This window comes from Stigmatopora nigra, chromosome 12 (genome assembly GCF_051989575.1).
Source record: "Stigmatopora nigra isolate UIUO_SnigA chromosome 12, RoL_Snig_1.1, whole genome shotgun sequence".
NCBI lineage: Eukaryota > Metazoa > Chordata > Actinopteri > Syngnathiformes > Syngnathidae > Stigmatopora > Stigmatopora nigra.
Window position 1 is genome coordinate 12,188,173 of NC_135519.1, and position 23,107 is coordinate 12,211,279.

The window sequence follows — 23,107 nt, forward strand, 5'->3', positions numbered from 1 at the left end:
TTCAAATCCAGGTCACATGCAATTGTGTGGAGTTTGCATGTTCTCCCCGGGTCTGCGTGGGTTTCCTCTAGCTACTCCAGTTTCCTCCCACATTCCAAAAACATGCACGTTAAGCTGGTTGAACACTCTAAATTGCCCCTTAGCTATGATTGGTTATTTGTAGTCCTTATGCTCTGCGATTGGCTGGCCACCAATTCAGGGTATCCCCCTTGCCTCTGACCTGGAGACAGCTGAGATTGTCTCCAGCACCCTTTTGCAAGAATTAACTATTGGAAAAAAGTCAACTATTTGAAAAGCATTAAAAAAAGATGATAGCGTTTGATTTTTGGACAATAAAGTCTCACAAAATCCGAAAATTCTCATTACACCCATTACACAATTTGACATTTACCAACCCTGCTTTTTTAAAATATATCTTTCTATTTGGAAATAAAAAGAAAAGCCCTACCGAAGACTCAACTTTAAATCTGACACCGCTTGCGCCACACAGTTACCCGCAAAGAAACGACGCAAGTTATTTGTCCCAATAAAATAATTAGCGTAGCAGCAACCATGAAAGCTTTTTCATCAAGAAACCTCCTGACAGCCTTTTCTTGATTTACTCTCGCCCGCCACCATTGAACAGTTGACCCATCCAAGATGAATGTGTTTCCCCTCGCACATACCGACAAAAATCCCCCAAAAAAACACCACCACCCTGCTCTTCTATGCAAATAAGAAAGCTAAAATTCCTTGTATCTGTGTCCCTCGCCAGGCTACCTGCCATCACACACAGACATCATCTCCGATGAAGCGCCCCATGTGTTTTAATGCAGAGCGTTTGCCGTCCGCGAGTGGCGCCTAAGCAATACATCTTCCCTGGCAGTTACTTCCAAGCACGGTCACAATGAATGCTCTCGAGTGTTTGGCTACCCACGCATGGACGGAGTCGTGGCGTGCCCACCCAATTCCTTCGAGGAGACTGTACTGATTTATACTGGCAAAAAAATGGGACTCCTTTTTTTTTTGACTGGAGATACTCGTATTTTTGCAAGGACCTCTCCATCTTTGTATGTAAATAGTCTTCTGGGATGTTCGGGAATGGAATACAAGTGGAGAGAAGTGGAATTTGGAAGAAGTTGGGGTTTTTTTGGGGGGGTTCAAGTTTTGGCCAAATGTGGACGTCGGGATTGGACACACGACGGATTGTTTTGATTGGCTATTACGGGATAGACATTGAGAGGTAGTATTTACTAGACCACAGAAGCGCAACATGTGGATTTTTGTGGATTTCTACAGTTCTGTTGGGGCAAAATTGTATTATTTGGCATGAACAAGTGCATTTTTCAGAAAATCGTGTAACAATAAATCTATATATTGATCGATTATGCTAAAGTCCAATCAAATTGAAAAGAAAATACTTCAATCGACAACATAATTTTTAAAATAGGCCCCAAAAGAATGCTTTCCTTTCAAATGTCGGATTTGTTTCTGCAAGAAACTTGTTTACCGTGTCGAAAATTTTGTCATTTTTGTTACTACCGATCAATATTTACATCGTATTAATCAGGGTGACTATTTTAATCATCGGTAAATATTGCATTACTGTCCAAAGAATCAATATGGTCATTAAATTGAAGATTATTATCACCACATAATTTAAAAAGAAGCTTTATACTATGTCGTCTTGAGAAATGAGTTTAATTGGTTTTGTAGCCAAACTCATTACACTTGATTCTCAAGTCAATAGAAATGCTATTAATAATCTATTCTAGCCTTTCAAAAATATGATGTAGCACTCTATTATTTTGTACTTTGTAAAAAAACAGACAAAAATGATGGGCATTGGGCGGAAAAGGGAAAACCAGAAGGTGGAAAAGGGAAAACCATAAGGTGGAAAAGGGGAAAAAAAAATGTACTACTTTACTGTCATACTCAAATCAAATCAGTTAACAGCAAATAAAGAGCACTCACATTTCCCGTTTGGAAGTCAGGATATAAGTTCCTCGCACCTTTTTTGTTTTCCCATTCCAGACATTATTTACTTTTACCATCTTATTGCTCCTCAGAGACTGTGAAGGCAAGCAAATTCATTAAGCCAGCCGCAATCAGGAAAATCTTATCGTCCAGATTGCCATCAAATGGAGGTTGGCAATATCCAGCGAGAGAGAAAAAAAGGCGGGCCTTTCGCTGGCGCATCTGCGCTTCCCGTCACCAAAGCCTGACGCTTAAATTGTTCGGCGTGTCATAACAAAAATGTGAGCGCAAGATTACAGCCGCTTCACTGTAAGATGAGACATCTGTCTTGTTGAGAGGACTCTACAAAAAGTCTGGAAGGCAAACTCAACATTGAGAGTGGACCCTTTTATATGCACTTTCACATGACATGAATGGAAGAAAAAAAATCATGCGTACAAGTATTTAACTACTCTGTCCGAACAAGTTGATTGGAAGTATTGATGTGGATGAAATAGGTAGAGTAAGCTCACAAAGTAAATCTAAAATCGTGAGTGTAACATTTACATACTTACAAATGACTGCAAATACACCAGCTATTCCCTGTCAATACATTTTTTTTTTACTATAAGTTTATTCTGGATGCAGCAAAGTTTTACTATTGGTAGTTAATTGCAGCTTGCTGTCATTTTAAGTGTAACATAAAGAAAAAATCTTGATATTCACCAATGGGAATTTATTGATTATTGGGCTTCATTGTGGCATTTTCAGAGTATCAAAATTGGGCAAATGTATATAAATACTTGTCTCATTTTTGTTTAATGTATTGGTTATATTTTTTGGTATTTACCCATTGATTGGTCGCCTCTCGCTGTCAATGAGTGAAAAAGCATAATTTTCTACAGCAGTTAATGAATTAAATTAATAAGTAACAAAATAATCCATAAATATAATGTTAACATTCATAGATTTACAGCAAACTTTATATTTCTATATCTATATTGCTACTATTGAAACAAACCATGCAGTAAAAAAGTAAATAGTAACAAATCACAACTAAAATAGTTCAATTTATCGCATTAGGTGACCAGCTTTATTCTCCATATAAGCTTATTTTATGCATTGTTTAAACAATTTGTTTGCAACCTTATTTTGCACAACTTAATAAAAAAGTACTCTGTTTTGTTAGAATTACCCATTTATAAATCACAATGTTGCGATTGCTCTATTCAAAGTAAACGCAGTGACACAAAGTACTAGTTCATACTAAATAGTATTTTTTTTACATTCATGTCATGTCTTGGAACACATCACAAATGATCTATTATTATTATTTTTGGAAACCGTATCATATATTTGCTATTATTTGTCCAAAATGCCTCTACTCGCTGCCATGAAAACGATTGATCTCTGCAAAATTGCAAGTTTTCTCGGTTTGCGTCCACGCAGCGGAACCCGCTCAAGGTCGGCCCGCCAGAAAAAGGTTACGCGTTTACCCGTCCGTCTCCGTTGCCGCTAGGAACACGGACGCCAACAAGACGTATCCCCTGTCAAGCCAGTTCATCCTACGCGCCGGCTAAAAAAAAAAAACTCGAGAAAAACTACAAAAAAATGCAGGATTTCTATCAAGTTTTTTTGTTATGTTCTAACTGTTGTCAGCGTTGTGTATCGGTAACACAAATGGACTATTTGGAGTATTTTTGGGGGGTTGGTTCTGGAAATACATGGTGGTGAACTGAAAGCTGACATTTAATACTTTAGTTTTCCTTGTGAATATTTGTGGATTTACTTGCATGATCGGTTTCTTGCTGCTTTGTACATTTTTATATATGGTTTAAAAAAAGGGAATGTAAATTGCTGTCTGTTTAGTTTTCGGTGCTCATTCAGTTGATGTGATGTGTTTATTCAGTGGGTTGTTGCTGTTTGATTTGATTTTATTTTTTTGCAGAATAAAGCAAAACATCAGTCAAAGTGTTTGGAATTTGCACTGGCTTAAATGAATATTTAGTATTAAATAGTAGGAAATGTGCTGTATAAATTGATCCATTCATTCATTTTCTAAACCACTTATCCTCCTCACAAGGTTTGCAGGAGGTGCTGGAGCCTATCCCAACCAACTACAGGCACCAGGCTGAGGACACCCTAAATCGGTGGACAGCCAATCGCAAAAAACAAATTTAGAAAAAAATTTAGAGTATTCAACCAGCCTGCTCTGTATGTCTTACTTAGATGTGGCCAGAAACCACAGTACCCAAAGAAAACCTATGCAAGCCCAAGGAGAACATGCAAACTCCACACTGTGAGGACCACAGAACCCCAGAACTGTCCTCTACCCCAGAACTGTGCTAACCACTTGACCACAATACTCAGACTTTTGGTCGCCTGTACATTTGGACATCCAGGTGACCAAACATCCGGGCGACCAAACGTCTGGGTGACCAAACGTCCGGTCCTGCTCGACCACTTGCCAGCCTGTATACATCGATTCACCATTTAGATGAACCACCAAATATAAACCTCACTGGACTATAGAGCCAAGGGAGGAGCAACTTATAGTCCATAAATGATGATACTCCATTCTAATAGTTCCAGACAAACACCCATCTTTCCAAAAGTTTGGAAATCTTTCCAAGCAGTCCAACAGCGTCTAAGGACAATTAGCAGCACGTAGCGCCAGGGAATCAAATGGGCCGCTTTCACTGCCTCTCCCGCCGCGCGCCAAATTAATTGTCCCTTTCCCCGACGTGCAACCGGGGGGGAGAAAGCGAAGGAGTCGCACCTTGAATGAGTAATGTCCCCCGCACAATAACCCACAGCAATCGCCGGGCGCCACAATGCGGGATTGATGAGCGTGTTTCCTTTCATCCACTGCGACATTACAGGAGCGGAGCATCCATTAGCGATTGTTGTCACCGTTCAATTAGATTGGTCTCTGCAAGTACATCCCAATAGCGGTTAGAGAGAGGAGGAGAGAAAGCCAAAGAGTCTACTAGGAAGCTACCCGGGGGGCGCTTGAGCAGGATTGCCACGAGATGTTTTTAGGGTAGCCACAAAAATGGCGCTGCGGGTCAACGGGGGTCGAAGTTAATTCGGACGTTGTGACAGGTTGAGAATATTTTTGATGAAACTTTTGAAATAATCCCTGAGGAATGGCCTCCATTAAGTGGAAAGCATTCCTTTGAAACATGAAGGAAGAAGAAGAAAAAAACACTTTTGATAGTAAAGTTCAAAAGCTTTGGAGTCTGATTAGATGACATTGATGGCTGGAATAGAAAAGTCCAATTATTCAAATGTTGGAAAACTTTTAAGTTTCAAGCTTATCTTTTAGATGGAAATGACTCGATTTGTAACACTGGAGACCAATCACATTTAGATATTTTTTACACTTGTCTCGGGTTAACTGTGTTAACATTTGAATTTACTAGATCTTTTTAGATATATACATGGTCAAAAACAACCTCCAAAAATGTACAAACCCTATTTAAACCCATTAAATCAACATATTAATATACCAATATTTAACTTTGAAGATGAATACTACATTTCTGCTAGTCTTAACATTTTTAAACCCTCTGTACATCATATATATAAAATAATGCTCAAAATGAACCTCTAATCCTTTAAAATTTCCCTTAAAAATGATCAAACTAATTTAAACCACCCATATTTTTTCCAACATTTTACCTCCTACAAGGTTGCAAATAATCCCATTTTGCGTTAGACTGCAGGAAGGGGAAAAAACCATGTCATATAAAAATACATTTATTCTGAAAATGTACTCACAGTAAGAAAAAGACTAACAGGAAAAAAAAAATCAGCAGTATTAGAGATCATGCACATTGCTTGGCTATAGCACAAGTCACTATAGAAATGGTTTCATTGATGTTTATTTCATGTGTCAAGAAAAGCTTGAAAATCACTATGACAGAAAACAATTGCTCACCCTAATGTACTCTTAAATGTTTTTGTTTTCTTTTAGATATATATATATATTTTTTTTTACAGTTAATTAGGGCATGCAAGTGTAAAAAGACTGACATTAGTTCCTAGTGAGACATTATCAGACATGGAAACATTATTCAGAAGATCACAATTTGATTAAATGAAGCTTTATAATAGATTTACATTCCCTCTCTGTCTTCTTTTTTTATGTACACACGTCCAAGATACAAAATGTCAGCAGCTTGACGCAGTATTCAAACTGTGCTGCAACCAGCTCATGGCGTTTATTCGGCACCCTTTGACAGTTTATTGGAATTTTAGTAGGACTTTGTACAAAAAGCCATTATTAGTAAAAAAAAACAAAAACGTTGACAGCAATAGACGTCTAATCCTGTCCTGTATTATGCTTAAATGTCCCGTATTATAAGGGAATTGTAAAATAGAGTCCAATTTATAGAACAAATAAAGTACAGTAATCCCTCGAATATCGCTGAGAATGTAAACTTCAAAAATCGGAAAACTGCCAAATAGGATCAACCCTATTATTACTACAACATTATACTTTCGCTCCTATACAAGTACACAAGTTTATTAATCTTTTTTAAGAATATGCAGATCATAAACTAAAGAGTAATGTTTATCAATTCGACCAGCTAATGAGGGATAATATAATAATCAATAATAATAATAAATTTGCGCAAATTTGCATTCAACTTTGAACAATTTCCTACTAAATTATCCCATATTTCCCTGATATACTTTCTACAATTTCATATACAAGTGAATCCTTATCGGTAACTACCGTAAAGTCAATTTTTCAACTGCATTTGATAAGATTGTGAACACATGACTGGCGACGATAGCAACAATCAGCATGAAAGAACTATTATTTAAAAAAAGATAAGCTGACAAAGCCAACAATTGCAGCACAATTGAAACACAACATTGTGTACTTACTGGGTAACAGTGTGCATGTCTTTTAGACGTTTGTACAGTTTGGGTATTCTCTGGTTACAATTCGCTCCGTGTTCCTCCCCATTGATCCTGTAAAAGCACAAGTGCAATAATTACGTGGCAGTCGTTACTGTGGACGCGCCCACGGCACCAGTCTGACAACTTTTGCTATATTGAAGTGTCGGAAGAGTTGCCTGATGGGAAATGTGAAGAGGATGGTTGGATAGGTTAAAAGGACGAGACTTGGAGATGTTATACGAGTGGGCAAATCTTAAGATCACTTTGAAGACTTCTAAACTGGATGTAATGATCAAATATAATATGATATGAGGCCATTTAAAAGAGACACGTTTTTACTCATATCAAAAAATAATTAAAATCATTCTCAATCAGTAGACTTCTACTTTGACGACATATTTTTAAACCATGGACTTGATTATTGGTGAACTAGAATCAATAGCGTGTTTTTTTTTCATTATGTATTCCCACAAGGATAATGGATACATAAAAGTATCACACGAAGACTATTATCTTGATTGGCTATGACTGGATAAGATTTTTTTTCTGGTAATATGTCACCGCTTTTTTTAATGAGTATGTCAACGTCAAATGAAATGTGAAGTTCAGAGTTGAGAAATCTTCATAAAAAAACCTTTGCAAATATACTTTTGACCTTAGGAATATGTAAAGAAAAAACTTGTTTCAACATGAAACATGAAGCCACGCACATAATTTAATTTCATTTTTCGTGACCGGACATTTGGTCGCCGGTCAAATGTACTTAGATATTAAACAGTACTTAGATGTTAAACAGTACTTAGATATTAATCAGTACTCAGATATTAAACAGTACTCAGATATTAAACAGTACTTAGATATTAAACAGTATTTAGATATTAAACAGTACTTAGATATTAAACAGTACTTAGATATTAATCAGTACTTAGATATTAAACAGTACTTAGATATTAAACAGTACTTAGATATTAAACAGTACTTAGATATTAAACAGTACTTAGATATTAAACTCTCATGAATATAATTTTGAGAGCTGGTTTCAACAGTAAACCTTCTGTCACCTTTTGACCGGCGACCAAAAGACCGGTGACCAAACGTCCTGAGCACCTCATTTTTAGACTAAAAAGCTCTGAAAGGACAAAAAATATGTCTAAAGGTTGGTTGCATTCATTAGGACTTGATTAATGACCGATTGTGAATGAGTGAGACTAAAAGTCTTTTCCTTTTTTTTAGGGGTTAATGGAGTCCTAAGCAGCCAACCTGTCGTCACTCTGAAATGATTACTGCGCACTGAAATTCATTTATAAAATCCAAATTGTGCCTGTCCTTCATTTTGCAATACTCAAATCTTCCATTCAACCTTTGGGAGTCGTGAGAAAAGGTTAATGGAGTCGTCTTCTCCAAAATAATAGCATCTCCTTTTCTTTAAACGAATCAGAAAGCTTGAGAAAATAAAGTAACAAAAAACGCTGCTTAAATAGCATACTTGAATTTCCTCATATATTGACTGGCCATTTTTTGTGACGCCCTATTATTTTGTGTTCATAACAGTTTTTTTTTTTGAATGGCAGTTCAACAAGAACAAAAAAATAGCTATTAGTCCATAAATACTGCATAATTGACATCTAAAAATAATAATAATGATCAGTTTTATTTGAGAGCCTTCTATATTGCAAATGCATAGCAAAGTGTGAAAATAAAGTGGCACTAAAATAATAAAAAATGGTTTAAAAAGACAAAATAGCTTTTCATATGGTTTTTAATTATTATTTTTGACAGTTCTGTTTTCGTTTTAAACTCTTGAATATCATATTTTCATAGTTTTTTGTTAAAATTGCCCCTTTTTTCATGTTATCTTTTACACATTATATTGAATATTTTGTTTTGAATGTCACATTTACATTTTAGCATAATTTGGCAATAGTTTTTAAAAGTCAATTTTCTTTTCATACATTAGTACATCCATTTTTATTTTAATGCACTTTTTTTTTTTTATAAGACTTGGGCCAATCATTTGAAGTTATTTTGTTATTTGTCATTATTTTTCCAAATATATGGAGTGGGCTAGCCATTTTTTTCTTTTTTGACAAAGATGTAGGAAAGGCATTTTCAGGGCTCAAACATTAATCGTCAAGTAATCCGCGGGGCGACCCGACGACAGTGACGGATCTGTCGCTTCTCCAACACCTGATTGGAAACACACTACCTCTCAAAAGAAGCGACTCAAAGTGAGATTAAGGCATTTGAAGAGAAAAAAAAGAAAATAAATGACTTTCACCCTAACAGAAAAAGAAAAAAAGAATCTCTGGTGAAAAACCTTGTTTTACAACACAAGAACAGAAAGCAGCAGGAGACAAAAATGCGTAAGGAATAACAATAAAAATTATTTATTTGATATAAGGCAGGGGTCGGGAACCTTCATTCATATTTTCCAATGTTATTCATTGTGAGCCATACTACGAATTTAAGTAAAAATAAATACATGTAAACGAGTGCCTTTTCAATTTTTGGGGGGTAATTTCACCACTTTTAAAGTGGAAAAAAATGAATATTTTTTTAAAAATATTCTTATGCTGTTGCTAATCAATGAGGATGCATTCCAGAAAAAGTCTACTACCAAAAAAATGAAGATTAAAGCAAATCTAAATGTAATATCTCAATTTTGTCATTAGCGATTTCCATATTTTAGCTCACAGGTCAACAAAAAGCCAAATGCACTCATCAAAAGAGCCACATGTGGCTCCCGAGCCATAGCTTCCCTACACCCTTGTATAAGTGGACTTAAATAAATAATTTTGTCAATCAAAAGTCAATAATAATAACTGTAAAAATACTACTTGATTTGATTTGTATTGGATCCAATTTTAGCACAACATAGAGTTAGTTATGTTTATCTCATCCAATACAATTGATGGATGGGACGCTTAATTCCGTCAATTTCAGCCAATGAGGTCAAGGATGTTTATTATACTTCAAGTTTTTCACATCCTAGAGTTTGAGTACACAGGTATAACTTCAAGTATGGACAGTGAGTGACTCTGCTTGAAATAAAAGACGTTGGTAAGCCTCTCTTAGCGTGACAGACTCCCTTTAAATCCTATATTAACATGTCGCAAATGTTTCCGCGCTGTCGTGTTCTTGTCCGAGCCGTCAAGTGACGCAGTAGAAAAACAACAACAACAACTCCAAAATAAAAAAAGAAAGTGTACCTCTTTTCCTGGCCTCCAATTCCTTTTCCACGAATTCTCTCCCCGACGGAAAGTCAGCCAGGTTGACTTTGGACATGTTGTCGTTCTGACTGACGGTGCTGATCACCTCGGGTTCCTTTTCACGACTGTCCTCCGTCTCCACGTGGATCCATGGGATTTTCCTAATTTGCCCATGATAACCGGGGTCAGGATTTAACAGGGATCTAAAATTCCAAATTGCACTGACCTTTTGAACTTGTAGACGAAGAAAGCCACTAAGCCGACAAAGACGACGGAGATCAGGACCAGCATTGCTGAGGCACTGTAGAGGGTGCTGGAATCTACCAATGGTGCTAAAAAAAAGACAAAAAATGGTCAGATTGGTTGATTACATCTCTGAGGCTTTGAATTCCAGTTACTAAAGGAACATCTAAGATACAAAATAATGATGTGCATGTTTTTTTTTACCCTAACATGGAAACATTTCAGATTTTAAAGACTTTGAAAGGTCTTATTGCAAGCATTTATTGTCTTCAATTTCGGAAATATAGGGAATATAACTGAGTGTTTTTGCTAGCTTTTAATTAAAAAAAAACAATAATATTTATAACAATAACATGGAAACATTTCAGATCTTAAAGACTTTAAAAAGTTCTTATTGCAAGCATTTGTTGTCTTCAATTTCCAAAATATAGGGAATAAAACTGAGCATTTTTGCTAGATTTTAAATGCAAAACCAATAATATTCAACCAATAGTCCAAAAATATTAGATTAAAAACTAATCCATTCATAAATAAAATACAGTTGGGTCTTAAAGAAAAAGCAATGTTTTTTTTCCAGCTTTTTTGTGGGTTTTGATCAAGTTACATGATGTAAAATATGAGCTCATATTTCGTCTTTTTCATCTTGTGAACTCAAACTTTAAAGTTTAAAGTGTTATTTTTGCATAGTAACAAGTCGTGGGAATGTAAATATTTAAAATGAAAGTGGATTCAAATTATGCACCACTAATTTTTCTACTTGCGACTTATATTGATGATTTTATTTCAGGTTACATGGCCATATAAGACATTTATATATGTCTGGGTAGTAGACCCAATGATCCTCCAAAGGAAAACCACAAAGATGACTCTGATCCGACACCCCCTGGTCTAGGAGGTCCACAAGGGGGATCAGTCCCTTTTGCAAAGTCATGCCTTTTTTAAAATGCTGACATGCAATATTCAAAGTTTGTCCCTCTCCTTCAAAAAGAAAAGACTATGAAGCGTGTAACCTTTCCAGGATGATCTTAAAAGGCGACAAAGGCCTTTGCGCCGCGACACAAATGAAGACAGATGGATGAAAAGGGTAAAGCCACGTCGGACCCTGTCGACACAAGCTCGCCGATATGTTAACGAAGACGTGACCTCATCGATTTACGACTCCGGAGAGAGAGAGAGAAGTCCCCCGTGACGTAGAAGACGTCCATTGTTGTGTCAGCTAAAAGTCAAACGTGGAAATGGAAGGCAAAACATACCCAGAGTTTGCTGCGTGATGAAGACGCTGATGCGAGTGTCAACTTTTAGTTCAAAGTGGAGAAGGCCTTGGTTGAGCAGATTGGCCAAAACGTCAGATATCTGTTGGGGAACGCAAAGGAAATTTTAAAACAAGGGTTTTATAGACATGGATTGTAGAGCATGATTTATTTCAGGAGATTTTGTGGGGTGAAATTGTAATAACCTTGGGAAGATAGAAAGAATCAATGTGACGATATGATGACTTTTAACGGTTAGTCCAAGATAGATGGAAACATTTTTGTAGGTTTTTCTTCTGGTTTCATGTGGGCTGGACCATTTTAGATATATTTCATTTTTTTATTTTATAAATGGATTAAAAGAACTGGATTAAAATCCCTGAATATTCAGTTTTTTATAGATCTAAAACAATGTTTATCTTAGCTATTTTCTAATATATTTTTAGATTTTACCAAATTATTTCTTAACTAAAAACACAGAAAAAATGAATTAAAAATTACAATTATTGATTTAAAAGGGGGAAAATAAGGAAATTTAATATACATCTATACTCTTCATTTTAATTTGATCCTAAAACAGAAAATCGGCACCTATTATTTACTTTCCCGGGCCACACAAAATGATGTAGCGGGCCAGATATGGCCCCCTGGCTGCTCCTTTGACACATGAGCTCCAATATCTACATGATTGATTTATTGGCTATGCTTTTTTTACAGTTTAAAGACAAAATAAGTGAATAGGTGTCTTCTTACCGTCTGTAGTTCCTCCTGCGTTAGCCTTTTGTGCTCATTTGGCGAAATCACATCAGGCAGAATGAAAAGCTCGGCCGTGGTCGGAAGGCCAGGATACAAAGACACCATCAGCTGATTGGAGGCCACGCCGGACACCTGACAAACAGAAATCTCCACTTCTTACTACTTTGAATGTGGAGGGCTCTCTTGACAAAATACAAATTTATTTGTCCCTTATTTTTTATTTCAAGCAAGTGTGAAAAGGAAGATTTTTCTTTTCGTCAAAACATTTGGCGTCTTTTTCAGCCCGTTTAGACAACAAACTCGCCAAAATTGATTTCAAGCTCTGCTATTTGCTGTCATGACACTAATTCTTGTCACTATAATCGATTTTCTTCTAGCAGATAAAAATAGGCTTCTGGCCTAAGATTACAGTTTCTTAAGATTTGATCCAAAACAGTCACATGATCATCTTTAGTATTTTTTATTTATTTTAAGTGTTTAAAACTCATTGACTGCTATTGACAATGATTTTTGAAGAGTTATTACATCATATTCCTGGATAAAAAAAGTGTTTGTTTCATAAATAGACAATAAAAAATGTTAAATTGGTAGCAAAGAGTCCCAAGAACTTCAATCTTTTTCTCCTTTCTATACCATCTGATATTTTCTGCTGGCCATTAGACAGCCTCTGGCAGACAATTACGTTTGTCACATTGGTCTATTTTCATTGCCCTCAGTCTCCTCTTAGATCAAACAGGTTTCCTTATTGAATAATGCATTTTTATAGTACAAAATACTCATTTCAATTTATTTATCCTGCTTCTCTTAGGGTGTTTTTCCCCCTTATGTACTAACTGTTGGAATATAAAGAGCTTAGCTGAGGCAGTACCCCAACATGAGTCAACTTTACAATGACAGCCATTAAAATGTAGCCAGTGTCTGCTTGCTGTCATCAGACTTGAAGTAGGAAAAGTAGAATAAATAAATGAAATAATACCAAAAAAAAAATGGGCGAGAGCTCTGTCACGGCTCATAAAATTTGACACAGGGCGCGCAGGTATGAAAGAGTAATGACCTAGACGTGTTGCGTTTGGGACTTGACGTACCCGTGACAGGGCCGTCTGCACCACGCGGCCTATGTCCTCCCGCCATTCGGGGATGTCGGGATTGTGCTCGTCAAGTGTCGGTGAAAAGGACAGCTGCAGCGACCTGAAAAACTCTGGAAAACAAATACAACAAGTGAGTGAGGCTTTCAGCACCGAATTGCAAACATTTCCCTCCCAAACAAAAGTCGGCGTTAATTGGCGCGTTCTTTAGACGTGACATTTTATTGCACGTGGCTAACCTTTAACGGTGATGTCCCTGGAATCCTGCATCACCGTGCTCCCAGAAGCCACCTGGACCGTGACCTTATTTGTTCCTTCTTTCTGAAAGGTGTACGAGATGGTTGCGTCCAATGTTATAATGGGCTGCAAGAGAAGTGGCAGAAAAGCAGTATTTTCAGTGGAGTGCTTTTATTGTCATTAGACAAGTATCATGAGATTTAAAGCTTTCACTATGTAGAGCAGGAATAACAACAACAAACGTACATCTGTGTATGTATGTATATATGTGCTTTTATATATGTATGTGTATGTGTGTATATGTGCTGATATATATGTATGTATATATGTGTATGTGTGTGTATATATGTGCTGATATATATGTATGTATATGTATGTATATGTGTATGTGTGTATATATGTGCTGATATATATGTATGTATATGTATGTACATATATATATGCTGATATATATGTATGTATATGTATGTATATATGTGCTGATATGTGTATGTGTATGCATGTATACAAGTATATATGTGTTGATATACAAGTACGTGTATGTATGTATGTATGAGCTGACATATATGTATGAGTATGTATGTGTATGTATATGTGCTTATATATATGTATGTGTTTGTATGTATATACGTGTTTGTATATGTGTATGTGTATATGTATTTCAGGAGCACGCTAATTTATTTATATATTTATTCATGTATTTATTTATTAACTTAACTATCTATTTATGTCTAAAATGTCTATTTCTGTGTCTGTATTCTCACCTTCTTGCTACTGCGACAACAAAATTTCCCAAATACGGGATGAATAAAGTTATCCAATCCAATTCTTTGATGCCTCGTTCCACCAAAATAGAGCATCATCAAATAGAAGTATTGATTGTCATCGACTGGTGAACTGTTTATCAAAGATAGTGTCAGTTGATGGCAATCGATCGAAAAAACAGCTTTCCGCGTTGGTACACCAGCCAAGATTTATCGACGGAACCAATGTATGAGCCCCTTTTGGCCTATCACCCACCCACCCTCACTGATGTTTTTTGGTCTTTGACTGACAGTCTTGACAGCAAGTCAGAATTTATTTTTTGGCCTGCCTCAGCCAGGAGAAAATACGAGAAAGAGTGCCAAATGAAGTAAAGTTCTGCAAACTTTTCACTTCCTCCTGCAATGGCAGAATGCCCTACCCTCAAAAAGTGTGGGCATACACACATCATTTTGGCAAGTGAAAGTCAGCCAGTTGTCACAGAAAATATTTCTGTTCTTTATCTTCCATTTTTAAATGTTTTTGGTCCAAATTTTGGTCAAATAATGAGCACTCACCTCAGTGCTGTTGGCGAGCCACCAGAAGAACGTCAAGGTCCTGACATGACTGGGCCAAACCACCACCGTCAGGTTGCTTTCCTTCCCCCTGAAGGCCACCAGGGGGGCTGAAAGGTAGATTCGCTCCACTGGACCTGTGGTCACAAACCAACCCATTTAAGTAGAAGTAAATTAAATATTGGATTTACATTTATTCGTTAGGTTCCCAAATTGAATGATTGGATTTTGTATTCGTGATGAAGGCTCATAATGGTTTTAAACTGCGTATTTTGTGTATATTTATCTATCCAATGTGTTGAAGATTGTTAGGGTAACAATAGTAAAATATAGCATCTGCTAATATAACAGTTTTTCAGCCCAAGAAAACTATTTAGTGGCCAGAAAAAAACAAAAAAGTATATAAGTCATAGTAGTTAAGTACCAGTCTCAGGCCCAGTCAAACCATTAATTTTTTTTGCCTTATAGTCCATAAAATACGTTATTTCAACAGCAATGACATTTTCCTTGTGATTTTCTTAAAAGCTTTAGTTAAAACACCCGTATAAGAGCAAAAACAGAGGGACTAGATGTTCATCAATGGCAGCAAAAGAGCAAAGTGGATATAAAAGTAAACGTACTGGTGATATGCAGGTAGAGCAGGCAGCTGTCAGATCCTTGGGTATTCTCGGCCTCCGCCGTCACCCTGTAAATCCCCGTCGCTCGATAGACGTGTTGAATGCCGGCGTCGGCCCGGCTCAGGTTGGAGTACGTGATCCGGATGCCATCGCCAAAGTCGAGCTGGACGCTGGTCCTAGGCGCGTCTCCCTGAGGACGGAAAAAAAAAAAAAAACAGCAGCTGTCAGGGCGGCTCAGCCTCGTAATGGAGCGCGTCCACGCACTGGGCCGCTAAAGTGCTCGGCCCGAGCCGTCCCGTCAGGTGTGTCACAAAGGCTTTGCTACTGCTTACTCAGAGACATCGACAGGCAATTGGCTAAGAAAAAAAATGCTCACAATTGTCATGAAGGGGTTTTTACAGAATCTCAAAACAAAAAAATCGCAATGCTTCTGCATTAAAATATGATTTATTTATTATTTTAAAAAGGAGCATGCAGTGGTGATCCAATAAACAAACTAATATAGATACAAAGGCTAATTTATGACATGGTTAGCCATTTCCCAATCCAATATGGCTATTTTTAGATTGTCGGACAATGTTGTATGTAATGACCTGACCTGATTAACGCAAACTTCTTCTCGTGATGTCCTGTACGTATAGCCAATCAATGATAATCTGAGTTCCTAATAAGATAGCGGGCGAGGAATTAAAACTTATCAACACGCTTGACAACTCACGTCCTGGAGGTGCACCACGAACGTCACGTTGGTGCCGAGGCGAGCGCTCAACTCGCCGCTGCCGGTGGTCAAACGGAGGCCTCGGGGAGGACGGGGGCGGCAGTTCTGCCGTCTTGGGGAGTAGACGTTCCTCCCAATTTCTTTGCAGTTATTGGCCAAAACTTTGCGATAACTGAAAAACAAACATTCATCTTTTTTCCTAAATTTGTATTTGGCAGTAGGGTTGTTATTTGTTTTCAGTTCATCCCCGAAAGCAAAATTCCTATTTTTCAAAGATGATTTTGGCTACACATCATAAATTATTTGCAGTTGCCTTTACAAAACAGTGTTATTTTTACTCATTTCTATTTTTTCACAATTTATTTTACTTACCCAGTACTGTTGAAGAAACTCTGCCCCGCACTGCAACCTTTTCCCATTGCATTTGGATCAAACCAAAAAGTAGGGGAACATTTCCCATCGGTGCGCCGTTCCCATCCATAATCGCTGCCAAAATGAAGAAAATAATTAATTCATAAAAAAAAAAAACTTAATACAAGTCAAATATGCCAAACTTTGCGAGGATCGTACTTTCCAAACGGCACATTTTAGCGACATAAATAGCGACAAGTTTGTCAGACAAGGCTGATCAAACAGAATTTCTGACAGACGTTTAAATTTAATTGAGCAATTAATAATTAATTGAATTCTAATAAGCTATTTGACATTATGCAAATGAACATCAGAGTGATGAAAAAGTCCTCGCTATAATTAGATTCATAGAACACAGTCATACTTGCTCCTCCTTGAACACGATATTGTGTTCATGCATGGAAACGGATCCTTATGTCTTTAATTTACATCCTTTTTAACTGAATCTCTTTGCAAAAGTGGAACCCATTAGCATAAATTGGTGATACTTCCACTTTAAAAAAAAAGTTACCATTCAAAGTCATAGGCGGTGCACTGGCAAGGCTCCGAGGAATAAATCCTGGAATAATCCTGGGACAGCATACAACGGTTTCCAGGGCGTCGCTTCATTAAAATTTGCTTCTCACCCATCACACACAATTCCCCCTTGAAAGAGAAGAAGACGAAGTGTTGAGAAATTTAACATGGCGGCCATTGACAGGCGTAGATTTGTCAAATTGGACATTGATGGGCAAAAAACAGAAGTAATCCTACTACCTTATTGTGCAAGGTCCATGTCTGATAGTCCCCATCCATGCATCTCTGACTGAAAAGGCCTTTGTAGTCAATCTTCATCAGCTGCCACTCAGAGCGATGACTGAAGTGTCCAAAAAAACTGAGGGAATGAAGAAAAAAAGCAGTTCAAATGGATGGATTGTTGCAAAAATGGATGATTTTTAAAGCATTGTTCTGAGTCCATAACGTCAAATGTTACATAGGAGTTATTTAAATTCAATTGCAGGGATGATCAGGTTTTTACACCAATGGAACAGAACATAGTTTATAGGGTAAAATTGAAACTTATGTGCAACTTAGTCTGGAGAATAATACAGTACTTCAACTTTTCTGGCCTCTCTGTTGTATTAGACGCATTGGCTGTTGAATATCAAGTACACTATTAAGGTTGTTTGTTCCCACCGCCGTCGGATATTTGCTTAATTCCCCGCGGACATGACTTCTCATTCCTTACGTGATAATGTGGTTGTCCGACTCCGACTCCATCAGGACTCCGTCCACGTAGAGAGGCGCCAAAGAGAAAGTATGGCGGTCCCACTTTTTGCCTTCGTCTAGACTGATCCTTCATGTGACACAACAGAGTGCCACATTCAAGAGAAGAACATTAAATAACAAGAAAAATGATGGACTCAGCCAAGTGATAAATGCTTTCTGTTTTATACCACATAAATAAAATAAAAAAGAAAAACACTTTGGATGCTCTTCAAGGTGAGAACATTTCAGGGCAGCCAAAAAACTAAATGTAAATATTCTTCCTAAAAATACGACACAGGTTGTAGTTGTGGAAATAAATCTAGCCCAGCGTGGAAAATCACTTCTTGAACGGCTTAATCAGTTTTGACAGAGTCCTGGCGAGAACGATGACGCTAAAGTAAACGGCGTTACAAAGCCGCCACGATGCCAGCGACTTAGGAGGCCGTTTTCTGCCTCCCGTTCCCGCCTTGTTCTACGTCAGATTTACATAAAAGCACTCAGGGCGTCGCTTCTGGGCAAGAACCGACTCCTTTCTGCTTTGAAATGATTGTGACAGTTGAGCGGCGGCGAAAAACAAAGTCTTTTCGGCTTTTATTGGCTTTTCGCACCGTTCCTCGTCACGAGGAAGAAAATGAGGGACCCAAGTAGAAGTAGAATCGCTCAGGGGCACTGAAAAATGGGTTTAGCGTCTGTCAGCAACTATGTCCTTCCATAAATTAACGGTTAGGTTCATTATTAGTTATCTTTAATATAATATAAAACAACTATTAATTTGTACATCAATTAATTTCACATCTCTGATGTTACTTGCAAGTGAGAATCCATTTTGACATTGTCCTCGTCCCAAATGACTCTCAAAAGCGGCAATTTCTCGTGCCCATTTAAGGCCAAAATCAAAACAATTATTGATTAATCCAATTGCATAAGCTAAACAACAGCTTTAACCATCATTGCAAATCAGGTATTCAATAATAACAATTAAGGCCGGAATTCAAAAACAACTCTTGGAAATTAAACAACTTAAGTGTCCTTCCAGGTCTGCATTTTGTGGTAAAGGTCAGTTCTATCTTCCAATAAACAGTCCTCGTAATGAGGACTCGGTGACATGTTACTCTCTTAGCTCTCATAGATATATATAAAATAGTATTACAGAATTAATCCAACATTAACCCCATATGGGACATTTTTTTTAACTTATTATTATGCAAACATGAATAAAAGAAAGAAGAGTGTATCTGTACACACCACAAGTGTCGAATTGGCGTGGGCGCGTGCAGAACGGCCAGCAGCGCTCCCCCGTTGTCCAAGAACCAAATGTTGTGCTCTTCGTCGAAAATCTACACAGAAAGAAAAGGGAAAAACAACAGTTGCGTGAAGGACACGCATGCGTTCCTTAAGCGCGGGCGCCCACCTGTCGCCAGCTATTTCCCGCGTCCGCCGTGATGAACATGCCAAGGTTGGCGGAGGACAATTCCGTTCCAATGTTCCCTATTTTTGAAGCGAGGGGAAAAAGAAAAAATAATTCACACAGGGGAAAAAGGGGAACGATATACATAAACGTAGCATCAAGTGATAAAATATGGAGTTATTGGTTGAATCCTCCAATGCCCTCATTTCCAAACAGAGGACACATTAATGCAACTAAGCTTGAAGGCAATGAGAAGTGGGAACTTTCCCATTTATGCCTTGATGGTTTGTTTCTAGGGGGTGTCAAAAATAAGTCGTTGTTGTTATTGTTGTTACTATGCGTGGTTGGTGACATGACCATCCGGCATACTAATCTGTCGTTTGTTTCTTATGTGGGTTAGAGTTTTATGCACTATTAAATGATGGTGTTTCAAAAAGTATTGAAAAGTAAGTGATCGAGATTAAAGCGGACTCAAAACAGTTTATAATTTACAATAATAATCTGCAAGATTGAAAGTAATGACGTTTTCAGGGGGAAGGATTACTGAGTCAATGGAAAAATGTAGTAGAGTCTCGTTGTGTTCATCGTGTGATGAGTTAGAAGAAGAAATTGGAAGTGTGTTAGGAGAAATGCAGTTTTGAAGAACAAGATTCTATGGAAGTTATACCATCAAGTTCATTTTAGGCTCCATTAACATCAGATTTTAGGTGAAATATATTTAATTTACGCTTCTGAACACACAAGCATAGCAATTAATTCATTTTATCTACCAATTATTATCCCAGGAGATTTGTATAGCTGTATTCCCACCAGAGAAGGCCACAATTCAAATTAAATTAAAAATTCTCATCTGAGATTTAAGATTGACCGCATAAAGATTCACTTTGGTTTATGACTTATCAAGAAAAAAACAAACTCCATCATTTTCTGACTTGGTAAAGTCATAAAGCAAAGAGACTTCACCAAGTCCTGAAAATAAATTAATTGAAGTCATAGACTTGCCTTTGATAAAACCTATATTTTAATCTTTGAGGGTAAAATGTCCTTCTGTTTGATCAGTAGTTTTTGGAAACAACAATAAAGTTGTAGAAAAACTTCTAACAACCAGATGTTTGTTTCATTTCACATTTCACTTTTTTTTTATTGCAGTTATTAATCATCCCACTACTGACCTTTGGCAGTTATATTGTTTTATTGCTAAGGTGGTGCTGTAAACAAGTCGCATAAATCACTCATTGTCAAAGCCTCAAAATGTCAAATGCAGGGATCTAAAATCCCAAGGTAAAATGAGGTAAAACCTGAATTTGTCACCCCAGTCCTCTTCAAAAAAATGTTTTTAAATATCTTACCAGTGGCCACAATAATCCCCGGCACTGACTTTTTGCTGGTGATGGGTCCGGAGGTGTAAGGATTTTCAGACATTTCCAGATGAAGGTGCAGTGAGCAAAAAGGCTGTCAAAAAAAAGGATAACATTAAAACCATGTTACAATCACACATAGAAATAATATACTGTTCACCCTAAAATTAATTGGAGGAAGCCATGTATAGTAAAAAAAAAAAAAGCACTGATTCCTAAGGAAGAACCAAAAAACTGTTTTTCCCAGCAAAAAGAGAAAAAAAACAATAGAATGGAGGTGGAGTGTGTGTGTTTTTCCTAAAAAAAAAAACTGAAATAAGCGTATAATTAAAGCTTAACAGGAATATTTGCTAAGTGTATTGTATTGGAAAACATCAATGAGGTCGATGAGGTTAAGGCCTGTGGTGTGGAAACAGTGGGGGGGGGGGGGAAGATGGTTAGCAACGGGCTGAAAAATATCGACATTGTTCTAACTTCCATTGACGGCAATAGAACTCCAATCCTTCTACAGCCATACAAAATTTTCCAAATCAAAATGTGACCGACGCATAAAAGAAAAGACATTTTCCCCATTTCTCATCCACAGAATCAGCGACAAAGACACATCATATAATTCAGTGTAATCTAACATTCATTAGCCCATACACGACCACATTTGGGGAATTGATGTCAAGCAGGTTAATGGAAAGTCAGCTCCTTTAAAACCACACCTAATGACACGTCGTGACTTACAAGGGTAATAAAACTATTCCATCTCAGGAGCGTTCCCCCTTGGCCATTTAGCCAGGCTGCCATGGCCTTGTGCAAAAGTATAAGCCCTATATCAAAGTAGGTGAAAACCTGTGATGTCACTCACCGTCACGCATTGGAGGTCATTCCCGCCCACGTCGGCGGCGGGCGCCGGTAGAAGCGCCCACGTTTGTCCCTTGTTGTAGGTGATGAAGGTCTTGACGCGGTGGTCCACCAACTTATTTGCCAGGTACATGCCACTTATCCCTTCCACCTGGGTTAAAAGTCAAATGATAGTTTTATTAATATTTAACATACATTGAGATGCAATTAAAATGGTTTTAATTGACTATATCTGTATTTTTGGAGTATTTCTCTTCTGATTGCTTGTTTTTTTGGCAAACTTTTCATCCAAATTTGAAAAATAGAAAATCCTGATACAACCAACTAATAATAATAATTAATAATTAATGTATGTATTGCAATTAATTTAACAACCAGAACATTGAATGGGTATAATCTATCTACATGTTTAAATTGTCTATTTAAAAAGACTTGTATTACATAATGACATTAGCTTTTTATAATTCATGATACTTTCTGAACTATCAACAAAAAAAAAGTCAAATTTATTCAGGATTAAACTCATATTGAGCATTTTTTACTGCAACCTTGTGTCAGTTAAAGAAAACATACTTTCTCGCATCTTAACATAAAACAAGGCATATTTTTTTCCATATTTTTTGGAAAGAATACTTATAAAGTACTGTGTTACCATTATTAGTCTTACATTATTATATATGTGCTTTACTTAGCACTGGTTGTGGTACTTTACAATGCATTACATCCACAAAATATGTACCAAGAAGGGAATCATTATGTTGTCTCATGTAAAAATGAAAAATACCCTAAAAAAAGGTAGATTGTGGTAAGTGGGCTCATTGAAAAGTAGATTTTTAGCATATAAAAGCTGAAGCACCCTTTCTGTAGAGGATAATGTACACTTGACCTTTTGTAACCTTTGTTATGAATTTTTTGGATGGTCACTAGATTTCAGATACCTTGTAAAAGTCCACCAGTAAGTTCCCAGTGGGTCCCCTGGTGGTCCTCAAATCTTCCAGCGAGAGGGTAAAGTAGACCCCAGGCGAATCTGAGATGTAGAGGCTGTACGTGTGGTTCTGGTTCCATTCCTGGACTGCCGCAAACACCTGCTTTTCGTCCGTGCTGATGATGTGCATGTCCTGCGCGCGGGGGTGCCGCAACGGTGCGGGAAATGAAATTTTTGTTGACACATTCAGAGTACGAAGAACAAAATTGGGTTGCTTCTGTCAAGGACGTTTGCGTATTTCAATGTTTGCAGTGTTTTGGAATGTGCTGGTTCAATTTGAAAGGTGGTGAAGGAATTTGGAAGGACAAAAACACCCGTTAAAAGCTTGAATTTAGTAGCTACCTTGAATTTGTGAATATTGTCAGCTCAAAAACATGGCTTAGAATCATTGACTCTTAATTACAACTTTTAAAAGAAACGTGTGCATGTTTTCAAAATAAATATTTGGGGAAATATTCAAGTATTTCTATTGGGGTGACCCTGGATAATTTTTGGGGTATTTGATTATAAAAAAGGTGATGAATTGCAGAAATTGACATTATCATCAAAATGTTCCAATTGATTT

The 23,107-nt window shown here is 37.2% G+C and overlaps 2 protein-coding genes across 4 annotated transcripts in view; one reads left to right on the forward strand and one right to left on the reverse strand.

The window, feature by feature from the left end:
• The window catches only part of LOC144205295 (VPS10 domain-containing receptor SorCS1-like), a 65,221-nt gene extending 61,315 nt beyond the window's left edge, over nt 1-3,906 (forward strand). For both annotated transcript variants that reach the window (XM_077729572.1, XM_077729571.1), the window contains one exon: nt 755-3,906. In XM_077729572.1, the coding sequence (XP_077585698.1) occupies nt 755-810 (56 nt within the window). In that variant the 3' untranslated portion in view covers nt 811-3,906. The remainder of the gene's footprint in view (nt 1-754) is intronic.
• Nucleotides 3,907-5,746: 1,840 nt separating this feature from the next.
• Nucleotides 5,747-23,107, reverse strand: part of LOC144205508 (VPS10 domain-containing receptor SorCS3-like) — a 43,782-nt gene continuing 26,421 nt past the window's right edge. For both annotated transcript variants that reach the window (XM_077729914.1, XM_077729915.1), the window contains 19 exons: nt 22,496-22,675; nt 21,562-21,708; nt 20,697-20,799; nt 19,351-19,427; nt 19,185-19,276; nt 17,920-18,027; nt 17,448-17,565; nt 17,203-17,336; nt 16,653-16,766; nt 16,281-16,452; nt 15,566-15,752; nt 14,949-15,082; nt 13,632-13,755; nt 13,393-13,505; nt 12,305-12,439; nt 11,555-11,654; nt 10,285-10,390; nt 10,059-10,219; nt 5,747-6,921 (listed from right to left, as the gene is read on the reverse strand). In XM_077729914.1, coding sequence (XP_077586040.1) covers nt 6,857-6,921; nt 10,059-10,219; nt 10,285-10,390; nt 11,555-11,654; nt 12,305-12,439; nt 13,393-13,505; nt 13,632-13,755; nt 14,949-15,082; nt 15,566-15,752; nt 16,281-16,452; nt 16,653-16,766; nt 17,203-17,336; nt 17,448-17,565; nt 17,920-18,027; nt 19,185-19,276; nt 19,351-19,427; nt 20,697-20,799; nt 21,562-21,708; nt 22,496-22,675 — 2,370 coding nt within the window. In that variant the 3' untranslated portion in view covers nt 5,747-6,856. The remainder of the gene's footprint in view (nt 6,922-10,058; nt 10,220-10,284; nt 10,391-11,554; nt 11,655-12,304; nt 12,440-13,392; nt 13,506-13,631; nt 13,756-14,948; nt 15,083-15,565; nt 15,753-16,280; nt 16,453-16,652; nt 16,767-17,202; nt 17,337-17,447; nt 17,566-17,919; nt 18,028-19,184; nt 19,277-19,350; nt 19,428-20,696; nt 20,800-21,561; nt 21,709-22,495; nt 22,676-23,107) is intronic.